The sequence below is a fragment of the Carcharodon carcharias genome, chromosome 5 (genome assembly GCF_017639515.1).
Source record: "Carcharodon carcharias isolate sCarCar2 chromosome 5, sCarCar2.pri, whole genome shotgun sequence".
Taxonomy (NCBI): domain Eukaryota; kingdom Metazoa; phylum Chordata; class Chondrichthyes; order Lamniformes; family Lamnidae; genus Carcharodon; species Carcharodon carcharias.
This window is the reverse complement of record NC_054471.1, coordinates 68,402,419-68,421,916: the sequence shown is the minus strand read 5'-3', so window position 1 is coordinate 68,421,916 and position 19,498 is coordinate 68,402,419. Positions and strand designations below refer to the sequence as shown.

The 19,498-nt window shown below is 40.7% G+C and overlaps 1 protein-coding gene across 3 annotated transcripts in view; it reads left to right on the top strand.

Annotated features, from left to right (window-relative positions):
* Positions 1-19,498, top strand: part of eya4 (EYA transcriptional coactivator and phosphatase 4) — a 467,229-nt gene that overhangs the window by 27,717 nt on the left and 420,014 nt on the right. For all 3 annotated transcript variants that reach the window (XM_041188541.1, XM_041188542.1, XM_041188548.1), the window contains exon 2: positions 2,648-2,755. In XM_041188541.1, coding sequence (XP_041044475.1) covers positions 2,723-2,755 — 33 coding nt within the window. In that variant the 5' untranslated portion in view covers positions 2,648-2,722. The remainder of the gene's footprint in view (positions 1-2,647; positions 2,756-19,498) is intronic.

Genomic DNA, 19,498 nt, shown 5'->3' with positions numbered 1-19,498 from the left:
CTACATTTCTGCAGATTACTTACATGGTGCTGCAGGTTAAATGTGAGGTATTGTAAAAGTAAGAGTTACCACATATTGTATAATATTGATCTTGCCATTAGTGACATCTGAAGCACATTACAGTCACCTTATTATTTTTGAAGAGCAGTCAATGGCTGAGATTTTATGGGTGGTGGTGGCCTCGCCCACTGTCGGAAAGTCAGGGGCAATATCACCTCAGCTGGTTATTGGAGCCCTGACCTGATTTTATGTGTAGCAGGCAATTAACTGACCGACATTGTGGCTGCCAACCCTTCTAAGGACAAAGTCCTGTCCCCAAGAGCAGCCTGTCAATTGGATGATTGGAAGCTCTTCATTTCCAGCAATGTCAGGGAGAGCAGTGCCCATTGCTGGGACTGCAATCAGGCAGCAGCAGCATCAATGGAGGAGGACCCAGAACCTGTAAATGAGGTCAGGTTCTCTGGGACCATTCAGACAGTCACTTGCAAAGGGGGAAGGCGGGGGGGAGTGGGGGGGAGGGGGGCGGGGGTGGTGGGGGAGTATTCGTTGATGAGGATAAGGGTTGGTGTTAATGAGAGGGTGATCCTTACCACCTCCATGGGCCAGCACAAGCCTGATCAGGAGGCCCCCCACTCCCGAGTCTGCAGGGATTCTGCCAAGGTGTACCTGGCAGGCTCCCCATGTGGCAAAGTGCCCACCAACTGCTGGTAAAATACCAGCAGTGGCACGAAGAGGCCCTTAGGTGGCCCTCAGTTGGCCAAGGTGAGAGGGCCATCAGCCAGCCTTCCCACCAGTGGCAGCAGGAAGGTAATGGTCACTCCATCCCAACCAAACATTTGCCCCCTATCTCCCAGCAAGTTGCTTGAGGGCCTGTAAAATCCCAGTCAATGTTATTATGAAGGCTAATTCACACAGACCCAGGTCTAAAAAGCAAAAAGGTGTGAATGACAAGACAACTTTATTTTTGGTGTTATTGGTTGAGGGAGCTTTATTGATTGATGTACTAAGAAAACTTCCTTTTCTTCTTTTAAATATATCTACTAAGCAGGTAACTTTGCAACTCATCTCAAAGTGGGCACTTCTGACAATGCTGTGCTGCAATTGTACTGCACTGAAGCCCTCTCCCAAGTCATGTACTCCAGGCTGTGGAAGGCTTTGCATGAAATAATTGTTTTATTTTTAATGTTGACAGCATAGAATAGGTACTCAAAATATTTTTACCCATAAAAGCAAATACAGATAGCTGATAAAAGGCTAGAGTTCATTTGTGATAACATGTTTGACCTTAATTGGTTGAGTTTGTATCTGTTCAGTACTTGGGTATTCTTCATGTATTCAGGAGATTCAATCATGTGATCCATTTTATAGAGAAATATTGTCCTCTAGATGTTCACCATTTGAAATGTTTTTGAACAATGTTATTTTTCCTTGTGAAGAACTTATGTAAACATGCTTGCATTGCATTTATAAACTATTTAGGGGATTTGAAATTATGCCATATGTGGCAGTCCTTTAAATTAAGCTTATCTACGGAACATTCCTAAATAAGTAAAAGCAAGCGCGAGTAGATAACAACGTGAGTGCACTCTGCTTCCATCACTGATATTTGATATTGCTGCAGTAAATGCAGTGCCATTGAACAATGACCTACTCATTCAGAAGTGGGTTGTTATAAAAAAAACTTGAAACGGACAGTATGAAAATGTAATATACTAATACTTATTTCAGGTATATTTAAGGAGGGACGGGAAATAAATCAAATGGTTGAAGCAAAAGTGCATCAATGGACATCAAGTGTGTTGCACATGTAGTGTCAAGACAGCTTGAAAGGTGCTAATTGGCCCCCTGCAACTGTCACAGTGGGTTAGTTTTGTCATTTGAAACCTTGAGCCAGCAACTGAACACTTTAAGACTGCCGGGAAAAAATGAGAAAGAAAACTGCTTTACTCACTTACCATAATAATATTGTATAAGTGCACCATCAAAATATATTTTCATTTTTGTAGATAAAATGATGTAGCTGAAATATGTAATCTTCATTAAACTGGGGCAATGATTTTATTAGCAGCTTGCCGTTCCTATTACCCTCCTATTTCCCACAGCATGCAGCTTACTTAATCAGCCTGACATAATTAGGTTAGTGCCTATCATTTTGCACGTTACGAGAAGCAGCCTGTTCTCTATCATTATGTGTATTTCGTATAATCCTAAAGGAATTTATTGTGCCTTTGAGAAGGGATTGCAGATTGGTAATTGGATAAGAACCTTTTCTGCTAGAATACCAAACCGATTGCAGTTAGGAGGGGTTGTCACTAAATGCATATTGAGTGTTTTGCTCTGTATTCTAAAACTTTATTTCCAATGTTATTTTCTCAGGAACTGGCTTTGTGGTTGTTTTTACAGGAACTGCTTACACATTTTTTTAAAGTAACTTCAGACCAGCTACTTTGTGCCACATTTTAGGTAGTTACATTACCAAATGAGACCACAATTTCAAATGTTTCCACACTAATCAGTGGTATAATATGTGGCACATCCTTTTTCGAAAAAGAAACAACTCCAATACCTCATGTGCCTTTTAAATGTTTCGATTAAAGCAATGTTGCACGTAAAGAGTAGAAGCAAATGCAGTCTGGTTTTCTTTCAGCAAGCATACTATAACCTGGAGGGGCAGCAAAAGCTTCTGCAAATTAAAAAGAGAGGAAATCAAGGAACCACCCACATGGAAGACCCACAGGACTTAAATGAACGATCGGTGAGTGAATTACAATATAAATCAATTTTTTTACAATGATTATTTCATGTTGAAAAAGAAAAATATTTGAAAGGGTTTCATAGAATGTCATTGTGGAAGCTTTAGCTATAAACATAAGTTAATGATTTCGATTTTTCAGTTTTTTTTTCCAAAATCCAACTGGGATTGTAAAATTAGTTTGTTTATCATTTATAGTTTAGGGAAAAAATAATCTGAGGGAAATCACGGAAGTGTTTTTTTGTCTAGATGTAAATATCTTTGAATGGAACATGTCTGCATGTAATGCATTTTTAAAAATAAAAAAGGAAATAACCCTGGTAATTTCTCAAAGCCATTATTTTTGGTGTTGGTACTGCTTGTCCATTAACTAACAAATGTCATTTTTACTGACATTTGACTTTTTTATTATCAATCAAGCTGTTGCCCTTTCCTTATCAAAATGTATTCAATTAGATGAGATATATTTTTCAGGATTATAACTTACATTTTTAGAATGCAATTTTTCTTTTAAAAAAAAGATGCTGCTTGGTTGGAAATGTTTGTGATGCCTTTTGGATTCTTAATGCAAAATTAATAGAAATTTGGAACACTGTTGCATTAGTTTCTTGTTAATGTTTTGATAAACTGCAATTAAGCCTGAATGGGAAGATCAAGCCAAAGAGCACTGGCATAAAGATGATTTTGCTGTGAAATTTCAGTGGAGTTTGAAGCAATTGAAATTCTAATCTCTTTTTTGCCTTAGTTTGTTTGATAACATATTCTAACAAGCTTTTTAAACTCTTTGACCAAGGATATGTACCTACTCAGAAATTTGGCAGCTTAAAGAAAAACTAAGAGTTGATACATTCCTAATTGTGTAACTATTTCAGTTGCTAAAATCTTATTCTCTTAATATAGATCTTGCACATTGCAGCGATTACATATCGGTGCTGCGAGAGAGAGAGTAATATGAACTGTTCAGGATAATTTGCTACAAAGCAAATCTAATGCATATCTGGATATGATAATTGAAATCAAACCATCTCTGTTTATCAATGTTTGAGCCCCCAGTTATGCATGAGTGGATGCTAACAAAAAATAAAGATATATTAATTTTAATATAGCATTAGCAGTTCCATACAGGATGGATTTTTTTATTTTACATAACATTTGTTGCATGACAACTTACTGTAGTTAAACAAGACTGTTACTTTTTACTTCGATCATTGGATTAAACAAATGTGTGCATTTTTAAAAAATACTTACAATATTAGTTAAACCATTTGTAGCTATATTACATATGATATTGATGGTGGAAACCACAGCCTGTTGCTTGCTCAGCACCAATAACACTATAATGTTCTCCGATATACAGCTTGCAATCATTCAGGAATTTGCTAAGGCAGGATTTGTGTTGTCAAATGAGTCTTAATGTTTTGTAACCAGCTGTTTATGTAACAGTTGAACTACTGTATGTGTGAATACTGTAGTCACCACAAAGCTAATAGAAGCACTTGTTGGCTGCAGTTTCTGATTAATAATAGTCACATATAAAGATCACACTGTCTTAACAATTATACTACTGTTCTTTATTCTTCAACGACAGTAAAAGTATAATGATATCTACCACCTCCCCTGCCCTCAACCACATCTTGTCTTCACTATGCCAAATGCACCATACAGAAAATTTTTAATGATAATTCCACAATAGTGCAGCTGTTAGTTGTTTTCCATTATCTTCTTAAACATGATATTCTGGCAATGTTGACATCAACTAGAACTTTGTTTAAAATTTGAGTACACTAACTACTCTTCTTCACAGCAGTGTTTTCTTGTTTATTTCAAATTATGTCATAAATAGAGACTGTTGAGGATGAATTATAAGTGTTGATTTAGCCACCCCTGTGTTTTGGCCCATTAGTGTTTAGGTATGTGTGGGGCATGCAAGTTAAAAGTCAGCAGGTGACTGCTTACTCCACAGAAAACAGATTGTCCCCTCAACCATCAGATATACAGAGCAGAGTAGTTTTCTTCCATTAGTTGCCGCTTTTCTTGTCCCAAAAAAACTTGTCCTGAAATTGAGGTCAATAGATTACATGGATGAGTAAGCCATTTGTAATGAAAAGCAAGAAGGGTATCGTATCTCAGGTGTAGACATAATGGGTGCATGACGTTGGTGGTGCAACATTGCAATAACATTCAAATTTATATGTAGAGCTTCAAATGCAGAAGGAAATCCTGTTCTAATAAAGAGGATATATCATTCGTGAACAATAACACATTTTCTCAATGTTTTGTAAGTTTAAGCAATTACATTAGAAGATTATTAGTTTCTGTGAATTTAGTATTTTCACTGTTGCTAATTCTGAATCTGAATTGATTCAAATTGATGTTGTTCAGATTTGTTTTTTTCCTCCAAAATTTACCTTTTTTGAATTGAATCCAATTGAGCATGAGCCTCTCCCTGTTGTAAGCAAATTAGCACCAGGTTACATAAAGATATATAAAAGCTAGTTGCATTATTAAGAAATCTGAAGCTCAAGTTACAGAAGTATGGGTTCATGTCTGTGAGATTCCATGCATGGTCAGTTGGCAGGAAAAAAGATGTTAAGTGAAGTTGAGATATTTCTCCATAGAAGAACAAGTTACACCAATTTTACTCATGCCAATGCACTCATAAGAAATTTTAAAATTCTGCAATATTCTCACTCTGATAGAACTATTGGTTACTTGGCATTTGCATGGCAAATAACTGATCATTGCTTGTGTACATTCCAATTTGCACCTCTGTCCAAGTAAGTTATCTGAGGAAAAATCCTTCCATACTATGAAATGATCTAGTTGGCAAATTCACTTGCTGCACACATAATGAAATGTAGTGAATTATTTACTTGTCTGCCAGTGTGAATGATTGGTGGCTTAACTTGTATTGAGTTAAAGTTTTCATGTTCAGTGATTAAGAAATAATAATATCAAAATTTACAATTTTGGTAATTTTAGCAGGAACAGAGTATGACTCGTTATAAAACTTCACTTTCCAGATTTTCTTAAAAGGGCTTTTTAATTTTTTTTTTCTTAAAATTTGATCATGTTGTTTATTCAGTGACAGTCGTCACTCTAACTGTGAAGGATCACAAAATATACAGGTTGGTGCGTTTTATTTATCAGTAATCCATGTTTACAGAAAAGTTTTATTGTTAGAAAAACGCTTTTAGCACAATGGTGTAGATTTCCAAACAGAGATTCATTAAGAAAGGGTGTAATTTCATCCTTTAGACTTGTCCTATATAGCTCCTGGAAATATTTAGGTCACAAAACCTTAGAAACAAATAATGGTTAGATAAATAGGACAGTGTCCATGATCCCGTTTGTTTTGTTAATAGCCATTACTATCATGAGAAATCACATCCAGTTTTTAGTTTCAAACTTATTATATTTTGGAGAAATAGTCGGTTTTGTGGAATTATGACCCAGTTTTTCATTTTAAATATTTTGTGTTAATTTTTATCTTCACTTTCAGTTGTGATGCTTTTTTAAAAATGGCGTGTTATATTTTTACTAATTAGGTTAATGTGAAACAATGATATCTTCTTGTCTGTTTCATCCATGCGGCATGCACAGTAACAACATTCTTAACATTTATGGCCTCACTTGATTAACTGGTAAGGGAATACAGTGTGGATTTCAAAAAGTATCTGCTTTGATTGAAACTATTTTTCAAAGTATGCAACTGATAAGTGTTCCTATGGCAATCTGTTCTTTTGATAGCTTTAATTCAAAAGCACAACACAGTGACATGAGTACGATTGGAGCACATCTATAGGAACAGGATTAGGCCATTCAGCCCCTTGAGCCTGTTCCACCATTAACGGCGTTTTCTTTTGAGCACACTTTTACATTTGATTTGCATAGAAATATGGAGGCTTTTGGAATTGTACATTAATATATTAGGCAATTTAGAGCAGCCCCAATTGATAGAAAATTAAAATAGTGTATTCATGTCAGATGAAATTGTTTTTTGGATATTGTGAAATGTAGATTTTTCAATTGTTATACTGTTGTAAAGCAATTGCAGAATTACAATTAGGGTGTTGTAATGGGCTTTTACCCATGCTTTCACTTCATCAGCAGTACAAAATGGACTCATAGTGAACTGTTAACCAATTTTTCATTGCACCAGCTTTTATCTTTCGTTAACTTGAAAAATATTGCCAATTTTTTCATTTAAAACCAAATAAAAATGACAGTAAGACTAGGAAATGATTCTTCAAAAAGAGTTTGAGTTGTCATTCTGTGAGCTTCAGTAGAAAGCAGTTCAAGAATGGGGGAAAATTGACTGCCAATTCGCTTATGTGTGTTTTGAATTGCTGACGTAGACCAGTTTCACCCCATCATCTATCTGCATGTCTTTCTCCTACTTTTTCAATCTATTGCAATTTACTAGGAAAATAACTCTTCTGTGGTATATTAAAATGATGCACTATCTAGTTTGTTTGCTAGTATATAAGCCTGTCCTGTTCGTGGCAGGAACACGAGCTGCAGCTGTCCCTCAGTGCTCTATGTCGACCCGAGTCTGAAGCAAATATAAGTGGTAGAGGTTCACTCATTGCTTCAACTCCTTGCGAAATGCAGCTCCAGATAAGCATTCTCACTTGAAACTTTGTCCCTTGTATCAAAAAGTTTAAATACAGAGTTAGCTAGATTGTTAAGTACCAAGATTGCTGGAAAAATCATTTGACTATGTGATTTTCCCATTTGCATCCAAGCACTCTTTCATGCCTCGCTAGCAACCAACAATCAAAATCATCACATTTTCTTTATTATCATATTTAATGAACAAAGAACAATAGCAGCATATCAAGAGGTTGAGATTGTAACATAATCTGAGCAGTTTATTCAGCTCATCATAATCATAGGTTGTACTACAGCTTTGGGATGCATCACAGGGGTATTATTCTGTATAGTATATAGAAACATAGTAATATCTCACTACTACACACTATTGCACACATTTAACAGCAGGAATATTCAGAAAAACATTGATTTATCATCCAATGAAATTGTACCACATACATTAACAACCGTATTTGCTTTTCTGTTTTAAGATACCCCCCCCACCACACCCCCACCCCCCACCCACATCCCCCTCACAGCTAGTCTAGCCAAGTGCTAATCCATAGTGTTGAGGCAAATATCCATTAGTAGAGAATTCCATTTGTAGTGGTATTTAAAATTTCTATGTTGTATTATGTGCTGTAGATTATTTTTGTGCCATTAAAGAATGGAACATTTTGCATTTTGTTAATACATTCATTTTCAATTTATCATCAGACATCAAACTCACACTTGCAAAGGAAGCTGTTACTCTGGATTTTTTTTTCAAACACTGTTTTTATGTAGATGTACATTTACTTTTGCTTTCCTCCTGAATAGACAAACTTGTTAAAATGAATGGGATGTCATAATTCATTTCAGGAAGTCAGTGATAATAAGAAAAAAGTGATAAGCACAGTGGGAGCCGACCTAGTGGGGGAGGAGTTAATGATGCCGCCTCTTGGCAGTTAGGAAATCAACTGATGCACAATAAACAACTGCCTGTAATTTTATAGCCTCAGCTTGCTCTTTTAAAAAAAACTTCACAGTATTTGATTCAGTGATGGGTAATCTAGGCTAGCGAGTGGGTCGCATGAGTGGCCCCTCCTTCATCTCAATGAGCCGCAAGGTTGAAATCGGGCATGTGCACTAACCATGACCCTGTGAATAAGATTACATACAGTTAATACAAGCCGAATATTTCTTAACGAGTTGTAGAAAATGCTTACTCATTCATATATTAATAGAACTGTCATCAGCTTCAAATGGTAAAAACCAAAGAAATATTTACACTTCACTTACATCATACTCAGTGTGACTTCTGGTTGGATCTGTTCTCCACAAGCTTTCTTAGATTAGGACCTCCGGGATGTGCAAATTAAGCAAAATGGCCCCTGTTTCTGTTCAACAACAAAATAATCCAGCTCCTAACTCTCTTTTACCATTCTGCCCTTGTCACCGCTTTTCCTCTTTTTGGCTATTTCTTCCTCTGTACTTTTTGATTTTGCACTTGGTTCTACTTCTTTATCACACCACTTCAAGACAAAGTGATCCGTTATATAATTAGGGGCAAATTAAATTACTGGCAAAAGTAACATAAAAAAGCTCAACCTCCCATGTCCACAAATTCTAGGTATGCACTAGGATAGGGTAATTTTACTAACTGCGCTTGCGTACCTAGAATTTGCAGGACGTGCCGATTGAACCATAACAGCACTTTGGATGCAGAAGGAGCGTACGGCTCTCACAATGTCGTGCACAGTCAGCACACACCTCACTTCACATGCCCTTGCTTTGCATATGTATCGCTTTAGTAACACCAGTTGGAAAAAAACTACACAGATGGAAGCCAGCGGAATCTGGCAGTGCTGCGCGTGGGCAACGGTCAACAAAATGTCTCACAAGCTGCATTCAGAACCCTGATGGGCCGCACTACTGTAATGTTTATGTAAAAGGGAAAGTGGTTATGTATTAGATTTCTATCATTAGTACCAGTGATTTGATAACCATAATCTTGTGCGTGCAATTGCATCTTTCCACTTGATCTTTTATAATACTACGGTAAATGCAATTTTTTGTTCCCTGATGTAATTCAGTTCATAATGTAGTACTGCTGTAGGAAAAAGACATTAGAATCTAATTTGTTGCATTTTTCTAGCTCTAATTAATGTGCATTTGGAGATTATTTGTATAAAAGACTATTTTAGAATGTTGAATTGACTGCATTGTAAATGACAACTCAACCATGCTTTTTGACAAATTGAAAGTGACCAACATCTTAAACATATTTTTTGTTTCTATTCATTCATTTTAAATGCTGGTAGCTCATCCAGAGTTTTGAAAACCGGAGTGACTTTGAAGTGTTCAAATTTTGATACCCAGCCTTACCAGAAAAATGTTTTTGGTAAGGGAAAAGGTTGGGTAAATTTGGGAAGCAGTAATTTCTTTCCACTGAAAGCACTTCCAGTCTGAACATATGAAGGGAAAGCATAAGAGGAGGATGGTAAAAGATAGAATTAGCATCCAAGCTTTCTGTCAGGAAAAGGGAATTAGTACATGCCATCAGCATTGGCTGCACCTCTTTATCAATTGTGGTAGACTATTGCCATTTTTTTAGTAAATAATTAAAAATTATGTTACATTTCTCCATGGATTAGTCAATCAAGGTGCCATCTTGTGCATTTCTAAACCATTCGGACGGAAAGATCCTGGATTCAAATTCTGGCCTGCGTAACATTAGCTGATTTAATCTTAGGTGGCAGTACAGTTATTACTGTTGCCTCAGTTCCCCAGGTTAAGGGGAAAATCAGTCCGGGGTCTCATTCCTGATTACTTTCCTGTAACCCATGCTGGAAGGTTCATATGTGTTTTGTTGGATGCCAACAGAATCTGACTTGTTTTGATGCTTCTTTATTGTTCCAAAGCTGATGCAAATATATTGGGCGGAATTTAGTTCTTCTGGTGCGGTTCCCGACAGCGGACCCAGAAGTGGGCGGGAAAGGCTGTCTGACTGCGATTACATAGCGGCCAGCCAATAAAATATGCAGAGGCCTGGCCAAAGTCTCTGGCCTTTTTAAATAGCATCTTGGTGACCTCACTATAGCGGCAATGTGCAGTGGGGGGCATGTCTTCCGTGGAACCCTGGAAGGAGCTGCTGGTCAATGCAAGTCACTTGCATTGGGTTCACTCCCAGTCCAAAGGGGTGCCTAAGGAGAGCACACAGTATGTGACTGCCTCCTGAGACATTTTGAGCCATCTTTGGCATTGCCTGTCAGTCGTTTGCAGGTAGTTCAGGTGTTTGCAGTAAACTCTAGGACTATCCACTGCTTGTTGTCACACTGGCTACTGTTTGCCACTATCTTGATCCACCTCAATGTCTGGTGGTGCCCCTTGTTGCTGTTGCAACTGATCCAATGCCATCATTTGTTTCTGCCTCTCCTCCTCTGCCTACTCTCCAGGAACCCTTGAATGAATGAGACCCATTTTTGCATCAGAAAGTGAACAGAAAGCAGAAACTTTAATGGTGTGTCCTCCATTGGTGGCCTTGCCCTCAAACAGAACCTTGGACGGAGGAACAAATGGTCATCTTCAGCCACACCCTGGTATTTTTCGAGCACACCTGTACTGCTACCTAAATGTTTTTGGGCCACAGCCTTGTTTCTTCAGCCACAGCCTGGTCTTGCTCCAATGTCCCTAGGCCCTCCCTTGTTCACCCTCAACCCTCCCTTTTTGACTCTCGGTCACCCTTGACCCTTCCCTCGGTCAACCTTGACCTTTTCTTGATCAGCCTCGGCCTGCCCTGCGACACTTCTCACCCTCCTCTCCCTTCTTCCAGAAACTCTCAAAGTAGTGACAGACAGCTCCAGCTTGCTCAGTTTCTATCTGGAAGACCGCCCCACCTGCTCCACGCCAGCTTTAACCAGTCATGAAGGTGAACGTTTGTGTTTCCCGTGCACCTCCAGTTTAATTGTAAAGTTAGTGTTCAATTGCAAAAACTTGTGTTTTAATGAGTATTCATTGCATGCAAATCCATTACAATTAGTTTCTCATCATGTGCTGTTGGCAATGCCACCCTGCTTCCAACCCACCACTAGGTGAATTCTGTGCTTTTAACCCGACGTCTGGAACTTGATAGTTTGCTTCCCAGCCTATTCTTTCCCTGTTTACTTGGTCAGGATTTTAATTCCGCTTATTGGTTCAAATGTGCAGAACTGTTAATTGGGAAAGTTGTCTTCAAGAACAGAGGAAAGAAAGAAATGTAAAATGCATCATGATTCATTAGTTAAAGCTGTGGGAATATATTGACCTAAAACTAAATCAATTGATTCTTGACATTAGTGGTCAAATTCTGTCTTGAGCTAATCTGAAATCTGTTTTGTGAATACAGAATATTTCTTTACACACAGTGTCGGTGCAGTTTATTTCTGTAGATCCGTGGTCATCCAAAATTTTCATAGCTGGCATCAGTGTCCTTTCAATTATAGTCTGTAAAATCTCATCTAGAAATGTTTTACCAGTGCTACAAGGTTATGTTCATGGATGATTTACATTATCTTAATAAGGAAGTGCTAAAGTCAAGTTAGGGCAGTGTTTTCTTTCATGTAAAGTTTAGTGCATTTAAAATGGCTCAATATGTAGGTGGCCTGCAAACCATAGCAATCAAGCATGTTCTAGTCCTCTTCTGTGTAATCAGTGCTAAATTAGTTAATTTCATTCTGGGTAGAATGCCATTACTGCAATTAGTCCCAGTGCCCTTTGTTACAAGGAACAAGAAAAAAAAAGTGGCTCCTTTTCCATTACCGAATGATCATTTGGTTATGTGGATGCAAAACTGTGTCCACATTTCCATTTAATAATTAACTGCAATATTTTAATGTTCTAAAAAAAATTACTAAAAATGATCAGTAGCATTTCATCTCTTTAAGGAGAGAAAAAATGTTTACCTCCTTTCCATAAGTCGAGAGCAGACAGTATTTGGAGAGAGCATATGAGCTGTAGTGTGGTTCCTAATCCTGCTCATTAGGTACTGGTTTACATTTAGAAGCAAAATATTGATTCCCAGAAGATTTCAGTGCTGTTTTTGTGTAGATTAAGCTAAGGATCTTGCTTATTCAGCATCAGATGACAGCTGTAATATCCTTCATTTGCCCCAACACCGGTCCCCCCAGTCCCTTTCATTGCTGAATTTTCTCTCTACTTGAATGGGTGATTGATTGGTGAAAGTGTGCGTGAGCAGATGGCACTGATGTGCATTTGGCTGTAAAGTAGTGTTGCTGTGAATACCCTTCTAGGACTGACAAACAGTCTCTTTATTTGAACTTGAATATTCTATGACTATTTTTCAATATCCACCATGATTTTTCAATAAACCATCATGTTGTTACAATTATTTATCATGTGAAGTCAATTGATCACAAGCCACCTTTTAGTTATTTCTATAAAAACATGATCAAGTCAGCTAGCACTGCATGGTGGGCTTTGAAAGTTAGTAAACTGGGTGTATTACTCATTCTAGCAAAGCACAGTACTTCCAGGAAATGTGAGGGAAGGGTGCCTAAGTAAAAGCTCCACACTGTTAAAAAATGGGTCAGGAAAGCTTTGGTACATTGATTGACAGGAGCTGGTACAGGGCTGGAATTATTTATGTTGCACAAGTGCTTTAGTAATATAGACTCATAGATGATTACAGCACAGAAGGAGGCCATTTGGCCCATCGTGTCCACGCCTGTCAACAAAGATCTGACTACACTAATCCCATTTAGATATTCACTTGTGCTTGGCCCATAGCCCTGGAGGGAATGGCAACGCAAGTGAATATCTAAATACTTCTTAAATGTCACGAGAGTTTCTGACTCAACCATTCTTTCAGGCAGTGAGTTCCAGACTCTCACTGCCCTCTGGGTGAAAAACTTTCTCCTCATCTCCCCTCTTAGCCTTCTACCTCTTACCTTAAATCTATGCCCCCTGACTATTGACCTCCCTACTAATGGAAAAAATGCCTTCTTATCTATATCCCTCATAATCTTATATACTTCTATTAGGTCCCCTCTCAACCTTTGCTGCTCCAAGGAAAACAACCCCAGCCTATCCGATCTTTCCTCATAGCTCAGACATTCCAGCCCAGGCAGCATCCTGGTAAATCTCCTCTGCACCCTCTCCAGTGCATTCACATCCTGTGGTGATCAGAACTGAACGCAGTACTCCAGTTGTGGCCATTACAGCATAACCTCTCTGCTCTGATATTCTATGCCTTGGCTAATGAAGGCAAGTTTCCCATATGTCTTCTTAACCACTTTACTACATGCCCTGCTACCTTCAGGGATCTGTGGATATGCACACCAAGGTCCCGCTGATCTTCAGTACTTTATAGGGCCCTACCATTCATAGTGTAATCCCTTGTGTTGTTAACTCTCTCCAAATACATTACCTCACACTTTTCCAGGTTGAATTCCATTTGCCAGTGCTCTGCTCACCTGACCAGTCCATTGATATCCTCCGGCAGTTTATGGTTATCCTCCTCACTATTTACTACCCTACCAATTTTCGTGTCATCCGTGAACTTCTTGATCATACCCCCTATATTTAAGTCCAAATCATTTATGTACACCACAAACAGCAAGGGCCCCAGCACCGAGCCCTGCAGATTCCACTGGAAACAGACTTCCAGTCACAGAAAAATCCCTCTGCCATCACCCTCTGTTTCCTGCCTCTGAGGCAATTTTAGATCCAACTTGTCACTTTGCCTTGGTGTGTATAAAAGGTTTTTCCTCATGTCACCTTTGGTTCTTATGCCAATTCACCTTAAATCAGTTTCCTCTGGCCCTTTTCCCAGCATATTCTTCATTGGTAAAGGCAGATGCAAAGTACTCTTAAGTAAAGTTAACTGCCAGTCTCTTTCCACAGTCTCTCTTTGCTGCTCTTATTTCTTTTTTCAGTTCCTGTCTGAACTTTCACCATTCTGTCTGGCTTTCACTTGTATTAGCAACCTGACATCTGTTATATGCACCCTTTACCTGCTTCATCTTACTCTTCATCCCTTTTGTCATCCAGGGAGGATTACATGGGATAGATATCACAAAAATGGGCCGTTCAGCCCAACCAGTAAATGACAATATTTATGCTCCAATCAAGCCTCTTCTGATTTTTTCCCCATCTAAACCTATAATTGTAACCCTCTATTCCCTCCTTTCTCCTATCCTCATCTAGCTGCTCCTTAAATGCATCTATATTGTTCGCTTCAACCATTCCCTATGGTAGCAAGTTCCACTTTCTTACAACTCTTTGGGTAAAGAAGCTTCTTCTGAATTTCCTACTGAATTTCTTGGTGACTATCTTATATTGATGGGCTCTAGTAATGCCCTTCCCCAAAAAGGAAACATTGGGCAGAATTGTACGGGCCCCTGCTAGTAGGTTTGCAGCCAGGCGGGGTGGGTGTGGGGTAATATTCCCCAGGTGGCCTACCCACTGCCTGCCAGTCCAACCATCTCCGACCTTTTTGCAATTTCACACGGGGCCTAGGGTGGCCCACCTGCCTTCTCCCCGATTGAGGACCTTAAAGTAGCACCACCACCACCACCCCTCACCCCCCCACCCACTGACTCCCCTCAATGGCCTCCTTGCCAGGAGCCCCCCCACCTGCCCTACATGCCAAGCCCTGGGTTCCCAGCACTTAGACTGGCAAGATGAGATGTAGTTCCAATAGTGGCCAATGCCCCCAGTCTGTACTGCTGGGACTACAGAGCTACCAACCAATCAGATTGGCTGGCAGCACTCTAATGCGGGACTTGGTACTCAAGTGAGGGGTGAAAGTCCTGCCTCCAGCCAATGAATGCTCCATGGAGCTTTAAATGGCTGTGGAGCTGCTGTGATTGGTGGGGATCCACTGTATCTAATCATATCATCATTTTAAAGACATTATAAGGTTATCCCTCAGCCTTTTGTCAAAGAAAAGAGATCCAGTCTACAAATCCTTTTCTGTTAAATGCATGCATTTCCTTGAAAATTCTCTCTACACCCTCTCCATTGCCTTGATATCCTTTTTATTATGTGGTGGCCAGAACTGCATGCAGTACTCTTTAAGTCCGGTCAAACTAAGGTTCCGTTTAGATTTAGCACAACCTCCTTACTTTTCGATTCTATCCCTCTAGAAATAAAACTGAGTGATTGGTTTGCTTTTTATGGCCTTACCCACGGTGCAACTTTTAGTGATTGATGTGTTTGTACTCCAAGGTCCCTTTGTCCATCTACCCGCCTAGACTTGTACCTTCCAAGTAATAAGCAACCTCCCTATTTTTCCTAACTAGATGCACTACCTCATAATTATCTGTGGTGCTCTGGCTTTGTTTGGCCTACCATTCCCCCCTGTGGGAATGTACCTGGACTGTACCCAAACAATCTCCTCGTTAAAGGCAGCCCATTGTTATGTTACAGTTTTGACTGACAATTTTTGATTCCAGTTTACCTGGGCTAGATCCGTTCTCATCCCATTGAAATTGGTCCTCCCGCAATTAATTAATTTTAATCCGATTGTTCTTTGTCCTTTTCCATTGCTAACCTTAACGTTATGATGCTATGGTCACTTTCTGCTAAATATTCCCCTAGTGACACTTGATCCACTTAACCCAGCTGATTCCACAGAACCAGGTTCAGCAATGCCTCCTTCAATAATAGGCCAGAAGCATACTGATCTAGAAAATTATCCTGAATACACTTCAGAAACTTTTCACCCTCTCTTCCCTTTGCACTATTACTATCCTAGTTTATATTAAGATAATTAAAGTTTCCCATTATAACTACTGAACAGTTTCTGCACCTCTTGTAATTATCTTGCAAATTTGCTCTTCTGTGTCTTTCCCATGGGTTGGTGGTCCATAGTATAAACACAGTGGTGCAATGGTATCTTTTATTGTTTCTTGATTCTCAACAAATGGGGGAATTTTATGGAGCCTGCAAGAGCAGGAAGCATAGCGTGTGGAACTCGGCAGCAGGTAAAATTTTGATTTCCCGCCAGTGAGTTGTGATGCAGAGATTTAGGGTTCAGAGATGCAGGGTTTTTGCCACAACAGAGAGGTTGCAGTTTAGAATGCAGGGAGATGCAATGGAGGTATGAAAGAAAGGACAGAGGTTGGGGTTCAGGTGCAGGCAGGTGCAGAAGGAGGAAGGGTTTAGTGTCCTGGGTGTAGTGGCACCATTTGTTGGCAGAGGGGTGGGGTTGGGGGTTGGTGGTGGTTGCTGGTTACAGCAGCAAAGGTGAAATCAATGGGAGCCTAAATGCTGTCAACACTGTGGGTTGAATTGAGGATGCTGGATGTCAGAGGGTACAGTTATGGTGGTGGGGGGGGGGGACGGATTCGCCGGGGGGGCAGGTTCTTGTCATGGTGGGGTTTTCAAAGGTCTCGTAGGGCAGGGCATGGGAGCGGACAAAAACAGTAATGATGCTGTCGGGAGGGTTTAGGATCAGAATAGGCATCTCACTAGTGATGGGTATAGGCAAATGGGGGAGAGATGATACATCCAGATGAATGGTAATAGGGTCCAGAGTAATGTGGGGAAGCTCAAGGAGCTGCAAGGGGAGGAAAACTGCAAGGTTATGTTTGGTGGGTCAAGGGTGATGGGGGCAAGCCTGAAGGTGACAGGAGGAGGGTTGCGGGTACAGGAACAGATTTGGAAGGTAACATGCACCATTTTGCAGGGGTTGCTTCAAATGTACTTTTGTACACAAGGAATGCAGATTGAAGTGGGAGAAGATCCATGTTGGCTGGGTGAAGTTGGCTGGGTGAACATTGTAAGGGCTTAAGGTACTCACTGCTCTCATCTCATTGTCTGCCATCTCAACACAATTCAATTGCTGCAAAACCCATGGGACTTCTTCACCCTCTATTCCTGCAACCTTGGGAGCAGGAGGGAGGATGCGGTGAAGGAAAGTTCTTGCCTGTCAAAAAGAGGCTGCAACGCTAACAGCAGGCAGCATCTGAGGGGGAGGCTGGTCAGGATGCAGCATTGCAGGCACAGCATCGTTGAAGACGGGCACTTGCATGTCAGTGCATCCTCGGGACAAGGACTAACTATCTGCAGGTGTCTGAGAGGCCATATCAGAGAAGACTGAGGATGTTCCAGGAAATGGCCACCCAGATATGTGGGATTGTTCATCAAGACCATGTGGATTTGATGGGGACCCCGTGCCAGCCGCCCACAAGGTGACTGTGACACTCAATTTCTTTGCCAGCAGTGGATTTCAGGATGCAATGGGTGACGTATGTGGCATCTCACAGTCTGCCGCACACCGTTGCATAAAGGAGGTGATCAGTGCCCTCTTCCATCATGCCAATTTTCTTTGGTACCATCGCTCGTTTTCCAAGAGTACAGGGAATCACCGACTGCTCTCCTGCCTATTGGAGCACCTTGGGCCCAGCCACCTGCATCTGTGAATTGCAAAGGTTTTCACTCCTTGAACCTGCCTCTGGGACCACAGGAGAAGAATCATGCAAATCTGTGCTTCTTTCCCAGGAGGTGTCACGATTCATACAGCTTATATCATTCACAGGACCCAGAGCTTTTTGAGGCTCCAGTCCAGGTTGATAGCTGGATCCTATATGACAAGGGCTATCCACTGCTGACATGGTTGATGACATCAGTGAGGCACCCCCAGATTGCTGTAGAAGAGCAGTACAATGAAGCTCACGCCTCCACCAGAACTATAATTGAACACACCATCGGCTTGCTTAAAATGAGTTTCCACTGCCTTGACCAGTTTGGAGGGTTCTGCAGCATGCACCAAAGAGGGTATCACAAATTGTTATGGTCTGCTATGCACTGCACAACCTGGCCATGCAAGGTGAACATGTGATACAACAGGACGAGCATGAGGAATACCACCCCTCTTCAGATGAGGAGGTCCTGAATGTGAATGATACTTTAATGGATTCCAAGGCCATGGAGAGATGTACACAGGATACTAACGACACCCTGATCTACACACCATTTGGTCATGGAGATGCGGCACTGTTGGGCATTGTCCCATTGCCAGAACTCCTTCCTGGGATGTAGGCCTACTTCTGCCATCCTCCCTTGCAGAGTAACCTGTAAACCTGCATCCTCTGTCACAGAGAATGGAATGAGAGTAGAGCTTTATCACATACAATTGTTAGTGGGTACTAGTACCAAGAACATCGTTGCGCACTTGGACATGGACATAGATGTATCAGTCTAACATGACCAATTATTCTGATCCAGCTCCTTCTTTAAAGTACACCTAAACTATCTCGATTATCCCTGTTGAGAGTAATCTGGGCCAATCTCCTTTTAGAGTGCATAGAAATGTGGGGGGCGGGGAGGTGGGGTCGTGGTGGTGCCAGGTGAGTCTGCAGCTTGAGCCATTTCCCAAAGATTGATCAGAACAAAAGTGGAAACTCACATTCCATAAAGATTGCATAGAAACAAAGCATATCTTTAACAATAAAGGTATATCCCTATCTCCTCTGGAACCATCAAAAGTGTGCCAACCATGAGGCATGCCAATAACTTTAGTTTTCATGCTACAAAAGCCTCCAAAAATTATGATTTTCAGTGCACATGAATAGATCAAAAATAATATAGTGTGTCTGTATTCATGTGGTAAATATGTATTAAAAAAAACTCTCATGCCACCTTTATGCACTAAGTCTTACGTTTTCTCTTATGGCCACTCCAACTTGGTGCAACCCCAAAATCAGCAGCTGATTTGGAGGCAATCTGCTCATTGTGATGGCCTGTTGCCTCAGATGATTGTGGCAGGGGTTCCCTGGAGGTCCAAGGCCTTGAGGCTCCAGCCTACTGCTGCTCTTCTTCACTGGTGCAGGAACATCCCTCTCCTCCTCACCTGCTGGAGCTACTGGGGTCAGTGATGGAGGGGGTGAGGAGATGCCCCTAACCTGGTTGGTTGTGGTGGGGGTGTCCTGAGAGAAAGGCCCTGCACCAACTGGCATGTGCTCCTCTTCCATCTGCTGTGCAAAGGCGTCTCCCTGAGAGAATATGGCTCCTGGAGGAAGGTCCAGGTGCCTCATTCTCCTCTTCCCCCAAGCCACTGTGCCATTGAGTCCATTGCTAGAGCAATGGAATGCAGGTCCAAGGGCATTTGGATTGAATGCTCGACCTGTCTGTCCAAGACAGTCACCATCCCTTCCACTGAGAAAG